The 26943-nt window shown below is 50.2% G+C and overlaps 2 protein-coding genes across 2 annotated transcripts in view; one reads left to right on the forward strand and one right to left on the reverse strand.

The window, feature by feature from the left end:
• The window catches only part of LOC135529208 (palmitoleoyl-protein carboxylesterase notum1a-like), a 65583-nt gene that overhangs the window by 3092 nt on the left and 35548 nt on the right, over window positions 1–26943 (reverse strand). The gene's annotated exons all lie outside the window — the stretch shown is intronic.
• The window catches only part of LOC135529211 (transmembrane channel-like protein 6), a 30473-nt gene that overhangs the window by 2086 nt on the left and 1444 nt on the right, over window positions 1–26943 (forward strand). Inside the window, exons 2-13 of the mRNA XM_064958067.1 lie at window positions 1064–1261; window positions 1877–2103; window positions 4327–4471; window positions 16005–16160; window positions 16591–16769; window positions 17473–17563; window positions 18018–18115; window positions 19030–19125; window positions 20735–20810; window positions 21060–21193; window positions 21457–21633; window positions 22252–22330. Of these exons, the coding sequence (XP_064814139.1) occupies window positions 1064–1261; window positions 1877–2103; window positions 4327–4471; window positions 16005–16160; window positions 16591–16769; window positions 17473–17563; window positions 18018–18115; window positions 19030–19125; window positions 20735–20810; window positions 21060–21193; window positions 21457–21633; window positions 22252–22330 (1656 nt within the window). The remainder of the gene's footprint in view (window positions 1–1063; window positions 1262–1876; window positions 2104–4326; window positions 4472–16004; window positions 16161–16590; window positions 16770–17472; window positions 17564–18017; window positions 18116–19029; window positions 19126–20734; window positions 20811–21059; window positions 21194–21456; window positions 21634–22251; window positions 22331–26943) is intronic.

The raw sequence follows: 26943 nt of genomic DNA on the forward strand, positions 1-26943 counted from the left end.
CTCTCTCTGTCTCTCTCTCTGTCCTCTCTGTCCCTCTCTCTGTCTCTCTCTGTCTCTCTCTCTCTGTCTCTCTCTCTGTCTCTCTCTCTGTCTCTCTCTGTCCTCTCTCTCTGTCTCTCTCTGTCTCTGTCCCTCTCTGTCTCTGTCCCCTCTCTGTCTCTCTCTCTGTCTCTCTCTGTCTCTCTCTCTGTCTCTCTGTCTCTTTCTCTGTCCCTCTCTGTCTCTCTCTGTCCCTCTCTCTGTCCCTCTCTCTCTGTCTCTCTCTCTGTCTCTCTCTGTCTCTCTCTCTGTCTCTCTCTGTCTCTCTCTGTCTGTCTCTCTCTGTCTCTCTCTCTGTCCCTCTCTGTCTCTCTCTCTGTCCCTCTCTCTGTCCCTCTCTCTGTCTCCTCTGTCTCTCTCTGTCTGTCTCTCTCTGTCTCTCTCTCTGTCCCTCTCTGTCTCTCTCTGTCTCTGTCTCTCTCTGTCTCTCTCTGTCCCTCTCTCTGTCTCTCTCTCTGTCTCTCTCTCTGTCTCTCTCTGTCCCCTCTCTGTCCCTCTCTGTCCCTCTCTGTCTCTCTCTGTCTCTCTCTCTGTCCCTCTCTGTCTCCTCTCTGTCCCTCTCTGTCCCTCTCTCTGTCTCTGTCTCTCTCTGTCTCTCTCTGTCCCCTGTCTCTCTCTCTGTCCCTCTCTCTGTCTCTCTCTGTCTCTCTCTCTGTCCCTCTCTGTCCTCTCTGTCCCTCTCTGTCCCTCTCTCTGTCTGCTCTCTGTCTCTCTCTGTGTCTCTCTCTCTGTCTCTCTCTGTCTCTCTCTCTGTCTCTCTCTCTGTCTCTCTCTGTCTCTCTCTCTGTCTCTCTCTGTCTCTCTCTGTCCCTCTCTCTGTCTCTCTGTCTCTCTCTCTGTCTCTCTCTGTCTCTCTCTGTCTCTCTGTCTTCTCTGTCTCTTCTCTTCTCTCTGTCTCTCTCTGTCTCTCTCTCTGTCTCTCTCTGTCTCTCTCTCTGTCCTCTGTCCCTCTCTCTGTCCCTCTCTGTCTCTCTCACACATTGTATCTCTGTTCTTTCTCACCATCTCTGTTCCTCTTCCTCAGGTGGCGCTGAAGAGGGTGAGCGGTCGTTTCGGCACCGGCGTCCTCTCTTACTTCCTGTTCGTCAAGACCCTCCTCTTCTTCAACATCTTCCTGTTCCTGGTCACGGGTTTGTTGCTGGCCGTGCCCCAGGCAGTACACCCCCCCACATTAACCCAGGGATACGAAGCCTTCTCTGGGCTGGAGCTGCTCACTGGAGGGGTAAGAACCAGACATTCACCCCGCACCAAACACACTGTCCCATACCTCCAAACTGCACCAGGCAGTACACCCCTCCAGGCTGCTCACTGGAGGGGGATCCCCATACCAAACATACCACCCCCTCTAACACCCCCCACCCTCTCTCTCTCCCTCCCTCTATCTCCCCCCCTCTCTCTCTCCCTCCCTCTCTCTCTCTCTCCCTCCCCCTCTCTCTATCTCCCCTCTCCCTCCCTCCCCCCTCCCCTCCCTCCCTCCCCTCTCTCTCCCTCCCTCTCCTCTCTCCTCTCCCTCCCTCCCCCCCCTCCCCTCCCCTCTCTCTCTCTCCCCCCTCCCCCTCTATCCCTCCCTCCCCCTCTCTCTCTCTCCCTCCCTCCCTCTCTCTCTCTCTCCCTCCCCCTCCTCTCTCTCCCCCTCTCTCCCCTCCCCCCTCCCCTCCCTCCCTCCCTCTCTCCCCATCTCCCTCCCTCCCTCTATCCCCCTCCCCTCTCTCTCTCCCTCCCTCTCTCTCTCTCCCTCCCTCCCTCCCTCTCTCTCTCCCCCCTCCCTCCCTCTCTCTCCCTCCTCCCTCTCTCTCTCCATCTCCCTCCCTCCCTCTCTACCCCTCTCTCTCCTCAGGGTTATTTCTCAGACTCAGTGATGTACTATGGTTACTATAGTAACTCTACCCTGTCTAAGGACTGTAGAGTCACTAGTAGCAGTATGGGGCAGCAGCCCAGTCCCTCTGTATCTAGAAGGACAATGGAAACAGACTGTGGAGGGAAGCCGTCCTACAACATGCCCCTGGCATACTTCTTCACCATAGGACTGGCTTTCTTCATCACCTGCATCATCCTCGTCTACAGGTGTGTGTGTCCTTGTCTCTCTTCAATTTCTCTCTCATCTCTATGGCTTTCTCTTTTTGATCAGATGTGTGTGGGGGTGGGGGAGCAGGTGTTTTGAATATAGGATATGTGGGGAGCAGGCGTTTTGAATATAGGATATGTGGGGGGGAGCAGGTGTTTTGAATATAGGATATGTGGGGGGGGGGGGGGGGGAGCAGGTGTTTTGAATATAGGATATGTGGGGGGGGAGCAGGTGTTTTGAATATAGGATATGGGGGGGGGAGCAGGTGTTTTGAATATAGGATATGTGGGGGGGGGGGGTGTTTTGAATATAGGATATGTGGGGGCAGGTGTTTTGAATATAGGATATGGGGGGGGGCAGGTGTTTTGAATATAGGATATGTGGGGGGAGCAGGTGTTTTGAATATGGGATATGGGGGGGGGGCAGGTGTTTTGAATATAGGATATGTGGGGGGGGCAGGTGTTTTGAATATAGGATATGTGGGGGGGCAGGTGTTTTGAATATAGGATATGTGGGGGGGGGGCAGGTGTTTTGAATATAGGATATGTGGGGGGAGCAGGTGTTTTGAATATAGGATATGTGGGGGGAGCAGGTGTTTTGAATATAGGATGTGGGGGGGGAGCAGGTGTTTTGAATATAGGATATGTGGGGGGGAGCAGGTGTTTTGAATATAGGATATGTGGGGGGAGCAGGTGTTTTGAATATAGGATATGTGGGGGGGAGCAGGTGTTTTGAATATAGGATATGTGGGGGGAGCAGGTGTTTTGAATATAGGATATGTGGGGGGGGCAGGTGTTTTGAATATAGGATATGGGGGGGCAGGTGTTTTGAATATAGGATATGTGGGGGAGCAGGTGTTTTGAATATAGGATATGTGGGGGGGGCAGGTTTTGTTTTGAATATAGGATATGTGGGGGGAGCAGGTGTTTTGAATATAGGATATGTGGGGGGAGCAGGTGTTTTGAATATAGGATATGGGGAGCATGAATATAGGATATGGGGGGGAGCAGGTGTTTTGAATATAGGATATGTGGGGGGGGAGCAGGTGCTTTGAATATAGGATATGTGGGGGGGCAGGTGTTTTGAATATAGGATATGTGGGGGGGTGGGTTTTGAATATAGGATATGGGGGGAGCAGGTGTTTTGAATATAGGATATGTGGGGGGGGCAGGTGTTTTGAATATAGGATATGTGGGGGGGGAGCAGGTGTTTTGAATATAGGATATGTGGGGGGGAGCAGGTGTTTTGAATATAGGATATGTGGGGGGGGGGGGCAGGTGTGGGGGAGCAGGTGTTTTGAATATAGGATATGTGGGGGGGTATTTTGAATATAGGATATGTGGGGGAGCAGGTGTTTTGAAAATAGGACATGGGGGGGCAGGTGTTTTGAATATAGGATACGTGGGGGGGGCAGGTATTTTGAATATAGGATATGTGGGGGAGCAGGTGTTTTGAATATAGGACATGTGGGGGGGGAGCAGGTGTTTTGAATATAGGATATGGGGGGGGAGCAGGTGTTTTGAATATAGGATATGTGTGGGGGGGGGAGCAGGTGTTTTGAATATAGGATATGTGGGGGGAGCAGGTGTTTTGAATATAGGATATGTGGGGGAGCAGGTGTTTTGAATATAGGATATGTGGGGGGAGCAGGTGTTTTGAATATAGGATATGTGGGGGAGCAGGTGTTTTGAATATAGGATATGTGGGGGGGGGGGGGGGAGCAGGTGTTTTGAAAATAGGACATGTGTGGGGGGGGGGAGCAGGTGTTTTGAATATAGGATATGTGGGGGGAGCTGGTGTTTTGAATATAGGATATGTGGGGGGAGCAGGTGTTTTGAATATAGGATATGTGGGGGGAGCAGGTGTTTTGAATATAGGATATGTGGGGGGGGAACAGGTGTTTTGAATATAGGATATGTGGGGGGGCAGGTGTTTTGAATATAGGATATGTGGGGGGAGCAGGTGTTTTGAATATAGGATATGTGGGGGGGGGAGCAGGTGTTTTGAATATAGGATATGTGGGGGGAGCAGGTGTTTTGAATATAGGACATGTGGGGGGGGGGGAGCAGGTGTTTTGAATATAGGATATGTTAAACTACAGCACTTACTTTGTGAACTGTTACTAATGTAGGTGTGTGTGTGTGTGTGTGTGTGTGTGTGTGTGTGTGTGTGTGTGTGTGTGTGTGTGTGTGTGTGTGTGTGTGTGTGTGTCGTCCCCCCAGCATGTCCAAGTCGTTTGGTCAGAGTTTCCGTATAGACAAGTCACATGGTATCCTGGCGATGAAGGTGTTCTGTTCCTGGGACTTTAAAGTCATCAAGAAAACCTCCGTCAAACTCCGGTCTGAAAACATCTGCATTCAACTCAGGGTAGGAACACACACAGGGTAGGGACACGTACACACACAGGGTAGGAACACGTACACACACAGGGTAGGAACACGTACACACACAGGGTAGGAACACGTACACACACAGGGTAGGGACACGAACACACACAGGGTAGGGACACGTACACACACAGGGTAGGGACACGAACACACACAGGGTAGGAACACACACAGGGTAGGGACACGTACACACACAGGGTAGGGACACGAACACACACAGGGTAGGAACACACACAGGGTAGGAACACGTACACACACAGGGTAGGAACACGTACACACACAGGGTAGGAACACGTACACACACAGGGTAGGAACACACACAGGGTAGGAACACACACACACACAGGGTAGGAACACACACAGGGTAGGAACACACACACACACAGGGTAGGAACACGTACACACACAGGGTAGGGACACACACAGGGTAGGAACACGTACACACAGGGTAGGGACACACACAGGGTAGGAACACGTACACACACAGGGTAGGAACACGTACACACACAGGGTAGGGACACACACAGGGTAGGGACACGAACACACACAGGGTAGGGACACACACAGGGTAGGGACACGTACACACACAGGGTAGGGACACGAACACACACAGGGTAGGGACACGAACACACACAGGGTAGGGACACGAACACACACAGGGTAGGGACACGAACACACACAGGGTAGGGACACACACAGGGTAGGAACACGAACACACACAGGGTAGGGACACACACAGGGTAGGGACACGTACACACACAGGGTAGGGACACACACAGGGTAGGGACACGTACACACACAGGGTAGGGACACGAACACACACAGGGTAGGGACACGTACACACACAGGGTAGGGACACGTACACACACAGGGTAGGGACACGTACACACACAGGGTAGGGACACGTACACACACAGGGTAGGGACACGAACACACACAGGGTAGGGACACGAACACACACAGGGTAGGGACACGTACACACACAGGGTAGGGACACGTACACACACAGGGTAGGGACACGTACACACACAGGGTAGGGACACGTACACACACAGGGTAGGGACACGTACACACACAGGGTAGGGGAACACACACAGGGTAGGGACACACACACAGGGTAGGGACACGTACACACACAGGGTAGGGACACGAACACACACAGGGTAGGGACACGTACACACACAGGGTAGGAACACGAACACACACAGGGTAGGAACACGTACACACACAGGGTAGGAACACGAACACACACAGGGTAGGGACACGAACACACACAGGGTAGGGGCACGTACACACACAGGGTAGGAACACGTACACACACAGGGTAGGGACACGTACACACACAGGGTAGGGACACGTACACACACAGGGTAGGGACACGTACACACACAGGGTAGGGACACGTACACACACAGGGTAGGGACACGTACACACACAGGGTAGGGACACGTACACACACAGGGTAGGAACACACACAGGGTAGGAACACACACACAGGGTAGGGACACGTACACACACAGGGTAGGGACACGAACACACACAGGGTAGGGGGACAGGGTAGGGACACACACACAGGGTAGGGACACACACAGGGTAGGAACACACACAGGGTAGGGACACGTACACACACAGGGTAGGGGAACACACACAGGGTAACACACACAGGGTAGGGACACGTACACACACAGGGTAGGGACACGTACACACACAGGGTAGGGACACGTACACACACAGGGTAGGGACACGTACACACACAGGGTAGGAACACGTACACACACAGGGTAGGAACACGTACACACACAGGGTAGGGACACGTACACACACAGGGTAGGGACACGTACACACACAGGGTAGGGACACGTACACACACAGGGTAGGGACACGTACACACACAGGGTAGGGGACACAGGGTACACACACAGGGTAGGGACACGTAGGGACACACACACAGGGTAGGGACACGTACACACACAGGGTAGGGACACGTACACACACAGGGTAGGGACACGTACACACACAGGGTAGGGACACGTACACACACAGGGTAGGGACACGTACACACACAGGGTAGGGACACGTACACACACAGGGTAGGGACACGAACACACACAGGGTAGGGACACGTACACACACAGGGTAGGGACACGTACACACACAGGGTAGGGACACGTACACACACAGGGTAGGGACACGAACACACACAGGGTAGGGACACACGTAACACACACAGGGTAGGGACACGTACACACACAGGGTAGGGACACGTACACACACAGGGTAGGGACACGACACACACACAGGGTAGGGACACGTACACACACAGGGTAGGGACACGAACACACACAGGGTAGGGACACGTACACACACAGGGTAGGGACACGAACACACACAGGGTAGGGACACGAACACACACAGGGTAGGGACACGTACACACACAGGGTAGGGACACGTACACACACAGGGTAGGGACACGAACACACACAGGGTAGGGACACGTACACACACAGGGTAGGGACACGAACACACACAGGGTAGGGACACGTACACACACAGGGTAGGGAGGGACACGTACACACACAGGGTAGGGACACGTACACACACAGGGTAGGGAACACACACAGGGTAGGGACACGTACACACACAGGGTAGGGACACGAACACACACAGGGTAGGGACACGTACACACACAGGGTAGGGACACGAACACACACAGGGTAGGGACACGTACACACACAGGGTAGGGACACGTACACACACAGGGTAGGGACACGAACACACACAGGGTAGGGACACGAACACACACAGGGTAGGGACACGTACACACACAGGGTAGGAACACGTACACACACAGGGTAGGGGAACACACACAGGTAGGGACACGAACACACACAGGGTAGGAACACGTACACACACAGGGTAGGAACACACACACACACAGGGTAGGGACACGTACACACACAGGGTAGGACACACACACAGGGTAGGGACACACACACAGGGTAGGGACACGTACACACACAGGGTAGGGACACGAACACACACAGGGTAGGGACACGAACACACACAGGGGGACACACACACAGGGTAGGGACACGTACACACACAGGGTAGGAACACGTACACACACAGGGTAGGAACACACACAGGGTAGGAACACGAACACACACAGGGTAGGAACACGAACACACACAGGGTAGGGACACGTACACACACAGGGTAGGGACACGAACACACACAGGGTAGGAACACGTACACACACAGGGTAGGAACACGTACACACACAGGAACACGGACACACAGGGTAGGAACACACACAGGGTAGGGACACGTACACACACAGGGTAGGGTACACACACAGGGTAGGAACACGTACACACACAGGGTAGGAACACGTACACACACAGGGTAGGAACACACACAGGGTAGGGACACACACAGGGTAGGGACACGAACACACACAGGGTAGGGACACGAACACACACAGGGTAGGGACACGTACACACACAGGGTAGGGACACACACAGGGTAGGGACACGTACACACACAGGGTAGGGACACGTACACACACAGGGTAGGGACACGAACACACACAGGGTAGGGACACGAACACACACAGGGTAGGGACACGTACACACACAGGGTAGGAACACACACAGGGTAGGGACACGTACACACACAGGGTAGGGACACGTACACACACAGGGTAGGACACGACACGTAGGAACACACACAGGGTAGGGACACGTACACACACAGGGTAGGGACACGTACACACACAGGGTAGGAACACGTACACACACAGGGTAGGAACACACACAGGGTAGGGACACACACACAGGGTAGGAACACGTACACACACAGGGTAGGGACACGTACACACACAGGGTAGGGACACGTACACACACAGGGTAGGACACGTACACACACAGGGTAGGAACACACACAGGGTAGGGACACACACAGGGTAGGGACACGAACACACACAGGGTAGGGACACGTACACACACAGGGTAGGGACACACAGGGTAGGGACACGAACACACACAGGGTAGGGACACGTACACACACAGGGTAGGGACACGAACACACACAGGGTAGGGACACGTACACACACAGGGTAGGGACACGTACACACACAGGGTAGGGACACGTACACACACAGGGTAGGGACACGTACACACACAGGGTAGGGACACGACACACACAGGGTAGGGACACGTACACACACAGGGTAGGGACACGTACACACACAGGGTAGGGACACGTACACACACAGGGTAGGGACACGTACACACACAGGGTAGGGACACGTACACACACAGGGTAGGGACACGTACACACACAGGGTAGGGACACGTACACACACAGGGTAGGGACACGTACACACACAGGGTAGGGACACGAACACACACAGGGTAGGGACACGTACACACACAGGGTAGGGACACGTACACACACAGGGTAGGGACACGTACACACACAGGGTAGGGACACGTACACACACAGGGTAGGGACACGAACACACACAGGGTAGGGACACGTACACACACAGGGTAGGGACACGAACACACACAGGGTAGGGACACGTACACACACAGGGTAGGGACACGAACACACACAGGGTAGGGACACGTACACACACAGGGTAGGGACACGAACACACACAGGGTAGGGACACGTACACACACAGGGTAGGGACACGAACACACACAGGGTAGGGACACGTACACACACAGGGTAGGGACACGAACACACACAGGGTAGGGACACGTACACACACAGGGTAGGGACACGTACACACACAGGGTAGGGACACGTACACACACAGGGTAGGGACACGTACACACACAGGGTAGGGACACGTACACACACAGGGTAGGGACACGAACACACACAGGGTAGGGACACGTACACACACAGGGTAGGGACACGTACACACACAGGGTAGGGACACGAACACACACAGGGTAGGGACACGTACACACACAGGGTAGGGACACGAACACACACAGGGTAGGGACACGTACACACACAGGGTAGGGACACGAACACACACAGGGTAGGGACACGTACACACACAGGGTAGGGACACGTACACACACAGGGTAGGGACACGAACACACACAGGGTAGGGACACGTACACACACAGGGTAGGGACACGTACACACACAGGGTAGGGACACGTACACACACACAGGGTAGGGACACGTACACACACAGGGTAGGGACACGTACACACACAGGGTAGGGACACGTACACACACAGGGTAGGGACACGAACACACACAGGGTAGGGACACGTACACACACAGGGTAGGGACACGAACACACACAGGGTAGGGACACGTACACACACAGGGTAGGGACACGTACACACACAGGGTAGGGACACGAACACACACAGGGTAGGGACACGAACACACACAGGGTAGGGACACGAACACACACAGGGTAGGGACACGAACACACACAGGGTAGGGACACGAACACACACAGGGTAGGGACACGAACACACACAGGGTAGGGACACGAACACACACAGGGTAGGGACACGAACACACACAGGGTAGGGACACGAACACACACAGGGTAGGGACACGAACACACACAGGGTAGGGACAGGGTAGGGACAACACACACAGGGTAGGGACACGTACACACACAGGGTAGGGACACGTACACACACAGGGTAGGGACACGAACACACACAGGGTAGGGACACGTACACACACAGGGTAGGGACACGAACACACACAGGGTAGGGACACGTACACACACAGGGTAGGGACACGAACACACACAGGGTAGGGACACGAACACACACAGGGTAGGGACACGTACACACACAGGGTAGGGACACGTACACACACAGGGTAGGGACACGTACACACACAGGGTAGGAACACGTACACACACAGGGTAGGAACACGTACACACACAGGGTAGGAACACACACAGGGTAGGGACACGTACACACACAGGGTAGGGACACGAACACACACAGGGTAGGGACACGTACACACACAGGGTAGGAACACGAACACACACAGGGTAGGAACACGTACACACACAGGGTAGGGACACGTACACACACAGGGTAGGGACACGAACACACACAGGGTAGGAACACGTACACACACAGGGTAGGAACACGTACACACACAGGGTAGGGACACACACAGGAAAGGGACACGAACACACACAGGGTAGGGACACGTACACACACAGGGTAGGAACACGTACACACACAGGGTAGGAACACGTACACACACAGGGTAGGAACACGTACACACACAGGGTAGGAACACACACAGGAAAGGGACACGAACACACACAGGGTAGGAACACGTACACACACAGGGTAGGAACACGTACACACACAGGGTAGGAACACGTACACACACAGGGTAGGAACACACACAGGGTAGGGACACGTACACACACAGGGTAGGAACACGTACACACACAGGGTAGGGACACGTACACACACAGGGTAGGGACACGTACACACACAGGGTAGGACACGAACACACACAGGGTAGGGACACGTACACACACAGGGTAGGGACACGAACACACACAGGGTAGGGACACGAACACACACAGGGTAGGGACACACACAGGGTAGGGACACGTACACACACAGGGTAGGGACACGTACACACACAGGGTAGGGACACGAACACACACAGGGTAGGGACACGAACACACACAGGGTAGGGACACGTACACACACAGGGTAGGAACACACACAGGGTAGGGACACGTACACACACAGGGTAGGGACACGTACACACACAGGGTAGGGACACGTACACACACAGGGTAGGAACACACACAGGGTAGGGACACGTACACACACAGGGTAGGAACACGTACACACACAGGGTAGGAACACACACAGGGTAGGGACACGTACACACAGGGTAGGAACACGTACACACACAGGGTAGGAACACGTACACACACAGGGTAGGAACACTTACACACACAGGGTAGGAACACGTACACACACAGGGTAGGAAAACACACAGGGTAGGGACACACACAGGGTAGGGACACGAACACACACAGGGTAGGGACACGTACACACACAGGGTAGGGACACACACAGGGTAGGGACACGAACACACACAGGGTAGGGACACGTACACACACAGGGTAGGAACACACACAGGGTAGGGACACGTACACACACAGGGTAGGGACACGTACACACACAGGGTAGGGACACGTACACACACAGGGTAGGGACACGTACACACACAGGGTAGGGACACGAACACACACAGGGTAGGGACACGTACACACACAGGGTAGGGACACGAACACACACAGGGTAGGGACACGTACACACACAGGGTAGGGACACGAACAACACACACAGGGTAGGGACACGTACACACACAGGGTAGGGACACGAACACACACAGGGTAGGGACACGAACACACACAGGGTAGGGACACGAACACACACAGGGTAGGGACACGTACACACACAGGGTAGGGACACGTACACACACAGGGTAGGGACACGTACACACACAGGGTAGGGACACGAACACACACAGGGTAGGGACACGTACACACTCAGGGTAGGGACACGTACACACACAGGGTAGGGACACGTACACACACAGGGTAGGGACACGTACACACACAGGGTAGGGACACGTACACACACAGGGTAGGGACACGAACACACACAGGGTAGGGACACGTACACACACAGGGTAGGGACACGTACACACACAGGGTAGGGACACGAACACACACAGGGTAGGGACACGTACACACACAGGGTAGGGACACGAACACACACAGGGTAGGGACACGTACACACACAGGGTAGGGACACGAACACACACAGGGTAGGGACACGTACACACACAGGGTAGGGACACGTACACACACAGGGTAGGGACACGTACACACACAGGGTAGGGACACGAACACACACAGGGTAGGGACACGTACACACACAGGGTAGGGACACACACAGGGTAGGGACACGTACACACACAGGGTAGGGACACGTACACACACAGGGTAGGGACACGTACACACACAGGGTAGGGACACGTACACACACAGGGTAGGGACACGAACACACACAGGGTAGGGACACGAACACACACAGGGTAGGGACACGAACACACACAGGGTAGGGACACGAACACACACAGGGTAGGGACACGTACACACACAGGGTAGGGACACGTACACACACAGGGTAGGGACACGTACACACACAGGGTAGGGACACGTACACACACAGGGTAGGGACACAGGGTAGGGACACGTACACACACAGGGTAGGGACACGAACACACACAGGGTAGGGACACGAACACACACAGGGTAGGGACACGAACACACACAGGGTAGGGACACGAACACACACAGGGTAGGGACACGAACACACACAGGGTAGGGACACGAACACACACAGGGTAGGGACACGAACACACACAGGGTAGGGACACGAACACACACAGGGTAGGGACACGTACACACACACAGGGTAGGGACACGAACACACACAGGGTAGGGACACGAACACACACAGGGTAGGGACACGAACACACACAGGGTAGGGACACGAACACACACAGGGTAGGGACACGTACACACACAGGGTAGGGACACGAACACACACAGGGTAGGGACACGAACACACACAGGGTAGGGACACGAACACACACAGGGTAGGGACACGAACACACACAGGGTAGGGACACGAACACACACAGGGTAGGGACACGAACACACACAGGGTAGGGACACGTACACACACAGGGTAGGGACACGTACACACACAGGGTAGGGACACGAACACACACAGGGTAGGGACACGTACACACACAGGGTAGGGACACGAACACACACAGGGTAGGGACACGAACACACACAGGGTAGGGACACGAACACACACAGGGTAGGGACACGTACACACTCAGGGTAGGAACACACACAGGGTAGGGACACGAACACACACAGGGTAGGGACACGTACACACACAGGGTAGGGACACGTACACACACAGGGTAGGGACACGAACACACACAGGGTAGGGACACGTACACACACAGGGTAGGGACACGAACACACACAGGGTAGGGACACGTACACACACAGGGTAGGGACACGTACACACACAGGGTAGGGACACGAACACACACAGGGTAGGGACACGTACACACACAGGGTAGGGACACGAACACACACAGGGTAGGGACACGAACACACTCAGGGTAGGGACACGTACACACACAGGGTAGGGACACGTACACACACATGGTAGGGACACGAACACACACAGGGTAGGGACATGAACACACATACCTTCTCTTTGTCCGGCATCCTTTTCAACTTCCACATCAACATTGAGCTCCTCCTGTTTTTCTTTTCATTCTTCAAAGGACATTCTCCTTACAGAGTCCTATATATATACACACACACACACACACTTAAGGAAAACGCTCATTCTCACAATCACCTCTCCCCCTCCCTCCTTATGTTGTGAGAGGAGACTAATCATAACCATGTCTCTCTCTCTCTCTGTGTAGGAGTTGTTAGACTAATCATAACCATGTCTCTCTCTCTGTGTAGGAGTTGTTAAACTAATCATAACCATGTCTCTCTCTCTCTCTGTGTAGGAGTTGTTAGACTAATCATAACCATGTCTCTCTCTCTGTGTAGGAGTTGTTAGACTAATCGTAACCATGTCTCTCTCTCTCTGTGTAGGAGTTGTTAGACTAATCGTAACCATGTCTCTCTCTCTGTGTAGGAGTTGTTAGAGGAGACGAGTCGTAACCATGTCTCTCTGTGTAGGAGTTGTTAGAGGAGACGAGTCGTAACCATGTCTCTCTCTCTCTGTGTAGGAGTTGTTAGACTAATCATAACCATGTCTCTCTCTCTGTGTAGGAGTTGTTAGAGGAGACTAGTCGTAACCATGTCTCTCTCTCTCTCTGTGTAGGAGTTGTTAGACTAATCATAACCATGTCTCTCTCTCTGTGTAGGAGTTGTTAGAGGAGACTAGTCGTAACCATGTCTCTCTCTCTGTGTAGGAGTTGTTAGAGGAGACTAGTCGTAACCATGTTTCTCTCTCTCTCTCTGTGTAGGAGTTGTTAGACTAATCATAACCATGTCTCTCTCTCTGTGTAGGAGTTGTTAGAGGAGACTAGTCGTAACCATGTCTCTCTCTCTGTGTAGGAGTTGTTAGACTAATCATAACCATGTCTCTCTCTCTGTGTAGGAGTTGTTAGAGGAGACTAGTCGTAACCATGTCTCTCTCTCTGTGTAGGAGTTGTTAGAGGAGACTAGTCGTAACCATGTCTCTCTGTGTTGGAGTTTTTAGAGGAGACAAGTCGTAACCATGTCTCTCTCTCTGTGTAGGAGTTGTTAAAGGAGACTAGTCGTAACCATGTCTCTCTCTCTGTGTAGGAGTTGTTAGACTAATCGTAACCATGTCTCTCTGTGTAGGAGTTGTTAGAGGAGACGAGTCGTAACCATGTCTCTCTCTCTCTCTCTCTGTGTAGGAGTTGTTAGAGGAGACGAGTCGTAACCATGTCTCTCTCTCTCTCTGTGTAGGAGTTGTTAGAGGAGACGAGTCGTAACCATGTCTCTCTCTCTGTGTAGGAGTTGTTAAAGGAGACGAGTCGTAACCATGTCTCTCTCTCTGTGTAGGAGTTGTTAGAGGAGACGAGTCGTAACCATGTCTCTCTCTCTGTGTAGGAGTTGTTAAAGGAGACGAGTCGTAACCATGTCTCTCTCTGTGTAGGAGTTGTTAGAGAAGACGAGTCGTAACCATGTCTCTCTCTGTGTAGGAGTTTTTAGACTAGTCATAACCATGTCTCTCTCTCTGTGTAGGAGTTGTTAGAGGAGACGAGTCGTAACCATGTCTCTCTCTCTGTGTAGGAGTTGTTAGAGGAGACTAGTCGTAACCATGTCTCTCTCTCTCTCTCTGTGTAGGAGTTGTTAGAGGAGACGAGTCGTAACCATGTCTCTCTCTCTGTGTAGGAGTTGTTAGAGGAGACGAGTCGTAACCATGTCTCTCTCTGTGTAGGAGTTGTTAGAGGAGACTAGTCGTAACCATGTCTCTCTCTCTGTGTAGGAGTTGTTAGAGGAGACTAGTTGTAACCATGTCTCTCTCTCTGTGTAGGAGTTGTTAAAGGAGACGAGTCGTAACCATGTCTCTCTCTCTGTGTAGGAGTTGTTAGAGGAGACGAGTCGTAACCATGTCTCTCTCTCTCTCTGTGTAGGAGTTGTTAGAGGAGACGAGTCGTAACCATGTCTCTCTCTCTGTGTAGGAGTTGTTAGAGGAGACGAGTCGTAACCATGTCTCTCTCTCTCTCTCTGTGTAGGAGTTGTTAGAGGAGAAGAGTTGTAACCATGTCTCTCTCTCTGTGTAGGAGTTGTTAGAGGAGACGAGTCGTAACCATGTCTCTCTCTCTGTGTAGGAGTTGTTAGAGGAGACGAGTCGTAACCATGTCTCTCTCTCTCTGTGTAGGAGTTGTTAGAGGAGACGAGTCGTAAGCAGGTCCAGAAGACTGTGTGTCAGAGAATAGGACGTGTGCTGGTACATGTTCTGGCCTGGTTCATCTGTATCGGCAGTACAGTGGCCTGTGTTCTAGCTCTCTACTACTTCTCTGAGTACATGCACAAGGTAAGAGGTTCTAGCTCTCTACTACTTCTCTGAGTACATGCACAAGGTAAGAGGTTCTAGCTCTCTACTACTTCTCTGAGTATATGCACAAGGTAAGAGGTTCTAGCTCTCTACTACTTCTCTGAGTACATGCACAAGGTAAGAGGTTCCAGCTCTCTACTACTTCTCTGAGTACATGCACAAGGTAAGAGGTTCCAGCTCTCTACTACTTCTCTGAGTACATGCACAAGGTAAGAGGTTCTAGCTCTCTACTACTTCTCTGAGTACATGCACAAGGTAAGAGGTTCTAGCTCTCTACTACTACTCTGAGTACATGCACAAGGTAAGAGACACACGTTTTCAGCTGCTGTACATTGCTTTCATTCTCCACTTTCGTCTTACACCTTCTCACCTTCTGTCCCTCTCTCTCTTCCTCCCCCTGCCTCTGTAGGACCTCCAGTACAGATCTCGTATTCCCACTAAGGACCCTCTCCTGAAGGAAGCCAGTCTGTTAGCCCTGCCAGTCGTAGTGTCTCTCATCAACCTCCTGCTCCCTGGCATCTTCAACGCTACTGCCTGGATGGAGGAGTACGACTCGCCCAGCGTAAACACATACATCGCCATCAGCAGGTAGGGGGGTGGACCTGCAGTCCACACACTTTGTGTGTGTGTGTGTGTGTGTGGAGCAGTATGACTCCTCCTGCATTCACACATACATCGCCATCTGCAGGTAGAGGGGTGGATGTGCACCCTACAGACTTAATGAAGTTAATGGAGAGTTTATGGAAATCAAGAGAGTCTTGCTAGTTGACAGAAGTGTGTGTGTGTGTGTGTGTGTGTGTGTGTGTGTGTGTGTGTGTGTGTGTGTGTGTGTGTGTGTGTGTGTGTGTGTGTGTGTGTGTGTGTGTGTGTGTGTGTGTGTGTGTGTGTGTGTGTGTGTGTGTGTGTGTGTGTGTGTGTGTGTGTGTGTGTGTGTGTGTGTGTGTGTGTGTGTGTGTATATGTGTGTGTGTGTGTGTATGTATATGTGTGTGTGTGTGTATGTGTGTGTGTGTGTGTGTGTGTGTGTGTGTGTGTGTGTGTGTGGAGCAGTATGACTCCTCCTGCATTCACACATACATCGCCATCTGCAGGTAGAGGGGTGGATGTGCACCCTACAGACTTAATGAAGTTAATGGAGAGTTTATGGAAATCAAGAGAGTCTTGCTAGTTGACAGAAGTGTGTGTGTGTGTGTGTGTGTGTGTGTGTGTGTGTGTGTGTGTGTGTGTGTGTGTGTGTGTGTGTGTGTGTGTGTGTGTGTGTGCTAAACATCTATACTATTTGTGTGTTTCAGGAACCTGATGTTGAAGGTGAGCGTGCTGGTAGTGCTGTGCTTCCATTGGCTGGGCCGGATCGCTTCTGACCCCCACAGCATCGGCCTGCAGGTGAGAGGAACATTCCCCTTCCAGTATTCCGCTTCTGTCCCAACGTCCCCATTCTGTTCCCATTCTGTCCCATTCTGTTCCCATTCTGTCCCATTCTGTTCCCAACGTTCCAATTCTGTGCCCATTCTGTCCCAACGTTCCGAATCTGTGCCCATTCTGTCCCATCGTTCCGATTCTGTTCCCATTCTGTCCCAACGTTCCCATTCTGTCCCAACGTCCCCATTCTGTCCCAACGTCCCCATTCTGTCCCAACGTTCCCATTCTGTTCCGGTTCTATCCCAACGTTCCCATTCTGTTCCGGTTCTATCCCAACGTTCCATTTACAGCATTTTGTACTCAACAGTGTCCCGAACTATTTTGCTCAAAATGAAATCTGTGCTGCTGTTATGACTGGTGTCTCATGTGTTGTTGATATTATTGTTGTTGATGTAGTTTGTTGTGGTGTTGTTGTCAGTGCTGGGAGAGTTTTGTAGGACAAGAGCTGTACCGCTTCCTCCTCATGGACTTCATCTTCACCATACTGGACACCTTCTTTGGAGAGTTCCTCTGGAGGTGGGTTGTCTCTCTGTCTGTGTGTGTCTGTCTCTCTCTCTGTGTCTGTCTCTCTCTCTGTGTCTGTCTCTCTCTCTCTCTGTGTCTGTCTCTCTCTGTGTCTGTCTCTCTCTCTCTGTGTCTGTCTCTCTCTGCGTCTCTCTCTCTCTGTGTCTGTCTCTCTCTGTGTCTGTCTCTCTCTGTGTCTGTCTCTCTCTGTGTCTGTCTCTCTCTCTGTGTCTGTCTCTCTCTCTGTGTCTGTCTCTCTCTGTGTCTGTCTCTCTCTGTGTCTGTCTCTCTCTCTGTGTCTGTCTCTCTCTCTGTGTCTGTCTCTCTCTGTGTCTGTCTCTCTCTGTGTCTGTCTCTCTCTGTGTCTGTCTCTCTCTGTGTCTGTCTCTCTCTGTGTCTGTCTCTCTCTGTGTCTGTCTCTCTCTCTGTGTCTGTCTCTCTCTGTGTCTGTCTCTCTCTGTGTCTGTCTCTCTCTGTGTCTGTCTCTCTCTGTGTCTGTCTCTCTCTGTGTCTGTCTCTCTCTGTGTCTGTCTCTCTCTGTGTCTGTCTCTCTCTGTGTCTGTCTCTCTCTGTGTCTGTCTCTCTGTCTGTGTGTGTCTGTCTCTCTGTGTGTCTGTCTCTCTGTCTGTGTGTGTCTGTCTCTCTCTGTGTCTGTCTCTCTCTCTGTGTCTGTCTCTCTCTGTGTCTGTCTCTCTCTGTGTCTGTCTCTCTCTGTGTGTGTCTCTCTCTGTGTCTGTCTCTCTCTGTGTCTGTCTCTCTCTGTGTCTGTCTCTCTCTGTGTCTGTCTCTCTCTCTCTTTCCCTCATGTTCTTGCTCATAAACTCGGCAACTCGTTCAACGCGCTATACAATCTCTATTGCTTTCTTTCCCGTTCTCAATCCTTTATCCCTCATCTTCTTATGCCTCTCTCTCTCTCTCTCCTGCAGGTTGTTTTCTCAGAGGGTGTTGAAGAGGAAAAGAAAGCCTGTGTTTGACATCTCCAGGAACGTGTTGGAACTCATCTATGGACAGACACTGGCCTGGTATAAACTCTAACCCTGGTCCTGCACCTAGCCTCAACCCTGCACCTAGCCTCAACCCTGCGCCTCAACCCTGCACCTAGACTCAACCCTGCACCTAGCCTCAACCCTGCACCTAGCCTCAACCCTGCAGCTCAACCCTGCACCTAGCCTCAACCCTGCAGCTCAACCCTGCACCTAGCCTCAACCCTGCACCTAGCCTCAACCCTGCACCTAGCCTTTAACCCTGCACCTAGCCTCAACCCAGCACCTAAACCCTGCAGCTCAACTCTGCACCTAGCCTTAACCCTGCAGCTCAATCCTGCACCTAGCCTTAACCCTGCACCTCAACCCTGCACCTAGCCTCAACCCTGCAGCTCAACCCTGCACCTAGCCTTAACCCTGCACCTAGCCTTAACCCTGCACCACGCCTCAACCCTGCACCTAGCCTTAACCCTGCACCTAGCCTTAACCCTGCACCTAGCCTTAACCCTGCACCACGCCTCAACCCTGCACCACGCCTCAACCCTGCACCACGCCTCAACCCTGCACCTAGCCTCAACCCTGCACCTCAACCCTGCACCTAGGCTCAACCCTGCACCTAGCCTCAACCCTGCACCTCAACCCTGCACCACGCCTCAACCCTGCACCTAGCCTTAACCCTGCACCTCAACCCTGCACCTAGCCTTAACCCTGCACCTCAACCCTGCACCTAGCCTCAACCCTGCACCTCAACCCTGCACCGCGCCTCAACCCTGCACCTAGCCTCAACCCTGCACCTAGCCTCAACCTTGCACCTAGCCTCAACCCTGCACCTAGCCTCAACCCTGCACCTAGCCTCAACCTTGCACCTAGCCTCAACCTTGCACCGCGCCTCAACCCTGCACCTAGCCTTAACCCTGCACCTAGCCTCAACCCTGCACCTAGCCTCAACTCTGCACCTACCCTCAACCCTGCACCGCGCCTCAACCCTGCACCTAGCCTCAACCTTGCACCTAGCCTCAACCTTGCACCTAGCCTCAACCCTGCACCTAGCCTCAACCTTGCACCTAGCCTCAACCTTGCACCTAGCCTCAACCTTGCACCTAGCCTCAACCTTGCACCTAGCCTCAACCTTGCACCTAGCCTCAACCTTGCACCGCGCCTCAACCCTGCACCTAGCCTCAACCCTGTGTTGTGGAGGTTGTAGTGAGGTTGTAGCGATGTTGTATCATGTCTGTGTTGTGGAGGTTGTAGTGATGTTGTATCATGTCTGTGTTGTGGAGGTTGTAGTGAGGTTGTAGTGATGTTGTATCATGTCTGTGTTGTGGAGGTTGTAGTGATGTTGTATCATGTCTGTGTTGTGGAGGTAGTAGTGATGTTATAGTGATGTTGTATCATGTCTGTGTTGTGGAGGTTGTAGTGATGTTGTATCATGTCTGTGTTGTGGAGGTTGTAGTGATGTGTTATCATGTCTGTGTTGTTTAGGTTGTAGTGATGTTATAGTGATGTTGTATCATGTCTGTGTTGTGGAGGTTGTAGTGAGGTTGTAGTGATGTTGTATCATGTCTGTGTTGTGGAGGTTGTAGTGATGTTGTATCATGTCTGTGTTGTGGAGGTTGTAGTGATGTGTTATCATGTCTGTGTTGTTTAGGTTGGGGGTGTTGTTCTCTCCTCTGCTTCCTGCTGTACAGATCATCAAACTACTGCTTCTCTTCTACATGAAGCAGGTAGGTACTGTTATTATCAATGTGCCATGATCATACTGGTAACTGGACTATGTAGACGAATTACTATCCAACTTCAACTGAATGTCAACTGACCTTTAACCTTGACTTGACTCACAAACTGTTCTGTGACCGTATCCTGACAGTACTCTCTGTGTGTGTGTGTGTGTGTGTGTGTGTGTGTGTGTGTGTGTGTGTGTGTGTGTGTGTGTGTGTGTGTGTGTGTGTGTGTGTGTGTCTCCCCCCCCCCAGACTAGTGTGATGATGAACTGCCAGTCCCCTCGGAAGCCCTATAGGGCCAGTCAGATGAGCACCATCTTCATCACTCTCCTCTGCTGCCCTTCCTTCCTGGGGGCTGCTGTTTGTGTCAGCTACACCATGTGGAGGTAAGGAGAGATGGACAGATGTCAGTAACACACACACTGAAGATGTTGAACACACACATACCTGCAGTATACATTATCCACATAGATAACGTAGTATATCAATCTCTCTCCCTCCAGTATGTCCACTATGTTCCAGTCAATATACATTATCCACATGGATAACGTAGTATATCAATCTCTCTCCCTCCAGTATGTCCACTATGTTCCAGTCAATATACATTATCCACATAGATAACGTAGTATATCAATCTCTCTCCCTCCAGCATCTGTCCGTCTGAGTCATGCGGTCCGTTCCGCAGCCTGTCCACTATGTTCCAGTCAGGGAAGCTGTGGGTGAAGGAGTTGGAGACACACAACCCTAACCTGGCCTGGTTAGCCTGGGCTCACAGCTACATAGTGGAGAACCCTCTGTTTCTGTTCCTCGCTGCTGGGATCTTCCTGTGAGTTGCACACAGACAGACAGACAGGCAGACAGACAGACAGACAGGCAGACAGACAGACAGACAGACAGGCAGACAGACAGACAGACAGACAGACAGGCAGACAGACAGGCACGCAGGCAGACAGACAGACAGACAGACAGACAGGCAGACAGACAGACAGGCAGGCAGACAGACAGACAGACAGGCAGGCAGACAGGCAGGCAGACAGGCAGGCAGACAGGCACGCAGACAGGCAGGCAGGCAGACAGACAGACAGGCAGGCAGACAGACAGACAGACAGGCAGACAGACAGATAGGCAGACAGGCAGGCAGGCAGACAGACAGACAGGCAGGCAGACAGACAGACAGACAGACAGACAGACAGACAGACAGGCAGGCAGACAGGCAGACAGGCAGGCAGGCAGACAGACAGACAGACAGACAGACAGACAGACAGGCTACATGGTGGAGAACCTCTGTTCCTGGTATCTTCCTAACAGAATGACTCTGTTAGGATGACAGCTTGAGGGATTTGACACAAACTAAGTTCCTTCAGGTTGCTTTGATCATTTCTGTCAGTATCTCTGTAAAGGAGAAGGTTGCTGTGTGTTTTCATACTGTCTCTGTGTCTCTCAGGATCGTGATTTACTTCAACACCCAGGTGGTGGATGGACAGAGGAAGATTATCAGTCTGCTCCAGGAGCAGATAGAAAACGTAACGTCTCTCAACTCTCTTATACAACACTAATGTGACTTAACCCTTCATAACAGTGTGACTTAACCCTTCATAACAGTGTGACTTAACCCTTCATAACAGTGTGACTTAACCCTTCATAACAGTGTGACTTAACCATTCATAACAGTGTGACTTAACCCTTTATAACAGTGTGACTTAACCCTTCATAACAGTGTGACTTAACCCTTCATAACAGTGTGACTTAACCCTTTATAACAGTGTGACTTAACCCTTCATAACAGTGTGACTTAACCCTTTATAACAGTGTGACTTAACCCTTTATAACAGTGTGACTTAACCCTTTATAACAGTGTGACTTAACCCTTTATAACAGTGTGACTTAACCCTTCATAACAGTGTGACTTATCCCTTCATAACAGTGTCACTTAACCCTTCATAACAGTGTGACTTAACCCTTCATAACAGTGTGACTTAACCCTTCAACAGTGTGACTTAACCCTTCATAACAGTGTGACTTAACCCTTCATAACAGTGTGACTTAACCCTTCATATCAGTGTGACTTAACCCTTCATAACAGTGTTATCCAGATAGCAAACGTTCACCTCCTTTTATTACAGTACTGTCATAATAACACTGTAGTAAATATGAACCTGTAGAAAACATCTGAAACCCTTCCTCTGCAAAGAGGATCTCAAATACTCCCTTTTCCCACCTGACCACGTCTGACTTTGCTGATAACTACTTTATTGACACAAAATGTACTTACTATGACTGTGATGTGGTTGTCTCACCTAGCTATCATAAGGTGCATGCACTAACTGTAAGTCTCTCTGGATCAGTGTCTGCTAAATGACTCACTAACTGTAAGTCTCTCTGGATCAGTGTCTGCTAAATGACTCACTAACTGTAAGTCTCTCTGGATCAGAGTGTCTGCTAAATGACTCACTAACTGTAAGTCTCTGGATCAGAGTGTCTGCTAAATGACTCACTAACTGTAAGTCTCTCTGGATCAGAGTGTCTGCTAAATGACTCACTAACTGTAAGTCTCTCTGGATCAGAGTGTCTGCTAAATGACTCACTAACTGTAAGTCTCTCTGGATCAGTGTCTGCTAAATGACTCACTAACTGTAAGTCTCTCTGGATCAGAGTGTCTGCTAAATGACTCACTAACTGTAAGTCTCTGGATCAGAGTGTCTGCTAAATGACTCACTAACTGTAAGTCTCTCTGGATCAGAGTGTAACCCTTCTAAATGACTCACTAACTGTAAGTCTCTGGATCAGAGTGTCTGCTAAATGACTCACTAACTGTAAGTCTCTCTGGATCAGAGTGTCTGCTAAATGACTCACTAACTGTAAGTCTCTCTGGATCAGAGTGTCTGCTAAATGACTCACTAACTGTAAGTCTCTCTGGATCAAAGTGTCTGCTAAATGACTCACTAACTGTAAGTCTCTCTGGATCATAGTGTCTGCTAAATGACTCACTAACTGTAAGTCTCTCTGGATCAGAGTGTCTGCTAAATGACTCACTAACTGTAAGTCTCTCTGGATCAGAGTGTGACTAAATGACTCACTACTGTAAGTCTCTCTAGATCAGAGTGTCTGCTAAATGACTCACTAACTGTAAGTCTCTCTGGATCAGAGTGTCTGCTAAATGACTCACTACTATAAGTCTCTCTGGATCAGTGTCTGCTAAATGACTCACTAACTGTAAGTCTCTCTGGATCAGAGTGTCTGCTAAAATGACTCACTAACTGTAAGTCTCTCTGGATCAGAGTGTCTGCTAAATGACTCACTAACTGTAAGTCTCTCTGGATCAGAGTGTCTGCTAAATGACTCACTAACTGTACGTCTCTCTGGATCAGAGTGTCTGCTAAATGACTCATAACTGTAAGTCTCTCTGGATCAGAGTGTCTGCTAAATGACTCACTAACTGTAAGTCTCTCTGGATCAGAGTGTCTGCTAAATGACTCACTAACTGTAAGTCTCTCTGGATCAGAGTGTCTGCTAAATGACTCACTACTGTAAGTCTCTCTGGATCAGTGTCTGCTAAATGACTCACTAACTGTAAGTCTCTCTGGATCAGAGTGTCTGCTAAATGACTCACTAACTGTAAGTCTCTCTGGATCAGAGTGTCTGCTAAATGACTCACTAACTGTAAGTCTCTCTGGATCAGAGTGTCTGCTAAATGACTCACTAACTGTACGTCTCTCTGGATCAGAGGGTCTGCAAAATGACTAATATGTCAATGTAGAAAATGTACGTTCAACACTCTGTGTATACAACCACTTAACTTGTCATGGAGTGTTCTAACACTGTGTATACGGTGATAATGGAGTGTTCTAACACTGTGTATACGGTGATAATGGAGTGTTCTAACACTGTTTATACGGTGATAATGGAGCGTTCTAACACTGTGTATAAGGTGATAATGGAGCGTTCTAACACTGTGTATACGGTGATAATGGAGTGTTCTAACACTGTGTATACGGTGATAATGGAGTGTTCTAACACTGTTTATACGGTGATAATGGAGCGTTCTAACACTGTGTATAAGGTGATAATGGAGCGTTCTAACACTGTGTATACGGTGATAATGGAGTGTTCTAACACTGTTTATACGGTGATAATGGAGCGTTCTAACACTGTGTATAAGGTGATAATGGAGCGTTCTAACACTGTGTATACGGTGATAATGGAGTGTTCTAACACTGTGTATACGGTGATAATGGAGCGTTCTAACACTGTGTATACTGTGATAATGGAGCGTTCTAACACTGTGTATACGGTGATAATGGAGTGTTCTAACACTGTGTATACGGTGATAATGGAGTGTTCTAACACTGTGTATAAGGTGATAATGGAGTGTTCTAACACTGTGTATATTGTGATAATGGAGCGTTCTAACACTGTGTATAAGGTGATAATGGAGCGTTCTAACACTGTGTATACAGTGATAATGGAGTGTTCTAACACTGTTTATACGGTGATAATGGAGCGTTCTAACACTGTGTATAAGGTGATAATGGAGCGTTCTAACACTGTGTATACGGTGATAATGGAGTGTTCTAACACTGTGTATACGGTGATAATGGAGCGTTCTAACACTGTGTATAAGGTGATAATGGAGTGTTCTAACACTGTGTATACGGTGATAATGGAGTGTTCTAACACTGTGTATACGGTGATAATGGAGTGTTCTAATAGTGTGTATAAGGTGATAATGGAGTGTTCTAACACTGTGTATACGGTGATAATGGAGCGTTCTAACACTGTGTATACGGTGATAATGGCGTGTTCTAACACTGTGTACGGTGATAATGGAGTGTCCAAACACTGTGTATAAGGTGATAATGGAGTGTTCTAACACTGTGTATAAGGTGATAATGGCGTGTTTTAACACTGTGTATAAGGTGATAATGGAGTGTTCTAACACTGTGTATACGGTGATAATGGAGTGTTCTAACACTGTGTATACGGTGATAATGGAGTGTTCTAACACTGTGTATAAGGTGATAATGGGTGTAACACTTCTAACACTGTGTATAAGGTGATAATGGAGTGTTCTAACACTGTGTATAAGGTGATAATGGAGCGTTCTAACACTGTGTATAAGGTGATAATGGAGCGTTCTAACACTGTGTATAAGGTGATAATGGAGTGTTCTAACACTGTGTATAAGGTGATAATAATAATAATAATATATCATTTACACGCTTTTGTGTATAAGGTGATAATGGAGTGTTCTAACACTGTGTATAAGGTGATAACTGTGTATAAGTGATAATGGAGTGTTCTAACACTGTGTATATTGTGATAATGGAGCGTTCTAACACTGTGTATAAGGTGATAATGGAGTGTTCTAACACTGTGTATAAGGTGATAATGGAGCGTTCTAACACTGTGTATAAGGTGATAATGGAGTGTTCTAACACTGTGTATACGGTGATAATGGCGTGTTCTAACACTGTGTATACGGTGATAATGGAGCGTTCTAACACTGTGTATACGGTGATAATGGAGTGTTCTAACACTGTGTATACGGTGATAATGGAGTGTTCTAACACTGTGTATACGGTGATAATGGAGTGTTCTAACACTGTGTATACGGTGATAATGGAGTGTTCTAACACTGTGTATACGGTGATAATGGAGTGTTCTAACACTGTGTATATGGTGATAATGGCGTGTTCTAACACTGTGTATAAGGTGATAATGGAGTGTTCTAACACTGTGTATACGGTGATAATGGCGTGTTCTAACACTGTATATGGTGATAATGGAGCGTGCTAACACTGTGTATACGGTGATAATGGAGCGTTCTAACACTGTGTATATGGTGATAATGGAGCGTTCTAACACTGTGTATACGGTGATAATGGAGCGTTCTAACACTGTGTATACGGTGATAATGGCGTGTTCTAACACTGTGTATACGGTGATAATGGAGTGTTCTAACACTGTGTATAAGGTGACAATGGAGTGTTCTAACACTGTGTGATAAGGTGTTCTAACACGGTGTATAAGGTGATAATGGAGTGTTCTAACAATGTGTATACGGTGATAATGGAGTGTTCTAACACTGTGTATACGGTGATAATGGAGTGTTCTAACACTGTGTATACGGTGATAA

Source organism: Oncorhynchus masou, unplaced genomic scaffold (assembly GCF_036934945.1).
Source record: "Oncorhynchus masou masou isolate Uvic2021 unplaced genomic scaffold, UVic_Omas_1.1 unplaced_scaffold_1119, whole genome shotgun sequence".
Classification (NCBI taxonomy): Eukaryota; Metazoa; Chordata; class Actinopteri; order Salmoniformes; family Salmonidae; genus Oncorhynchus; species Oncorhynchus masou.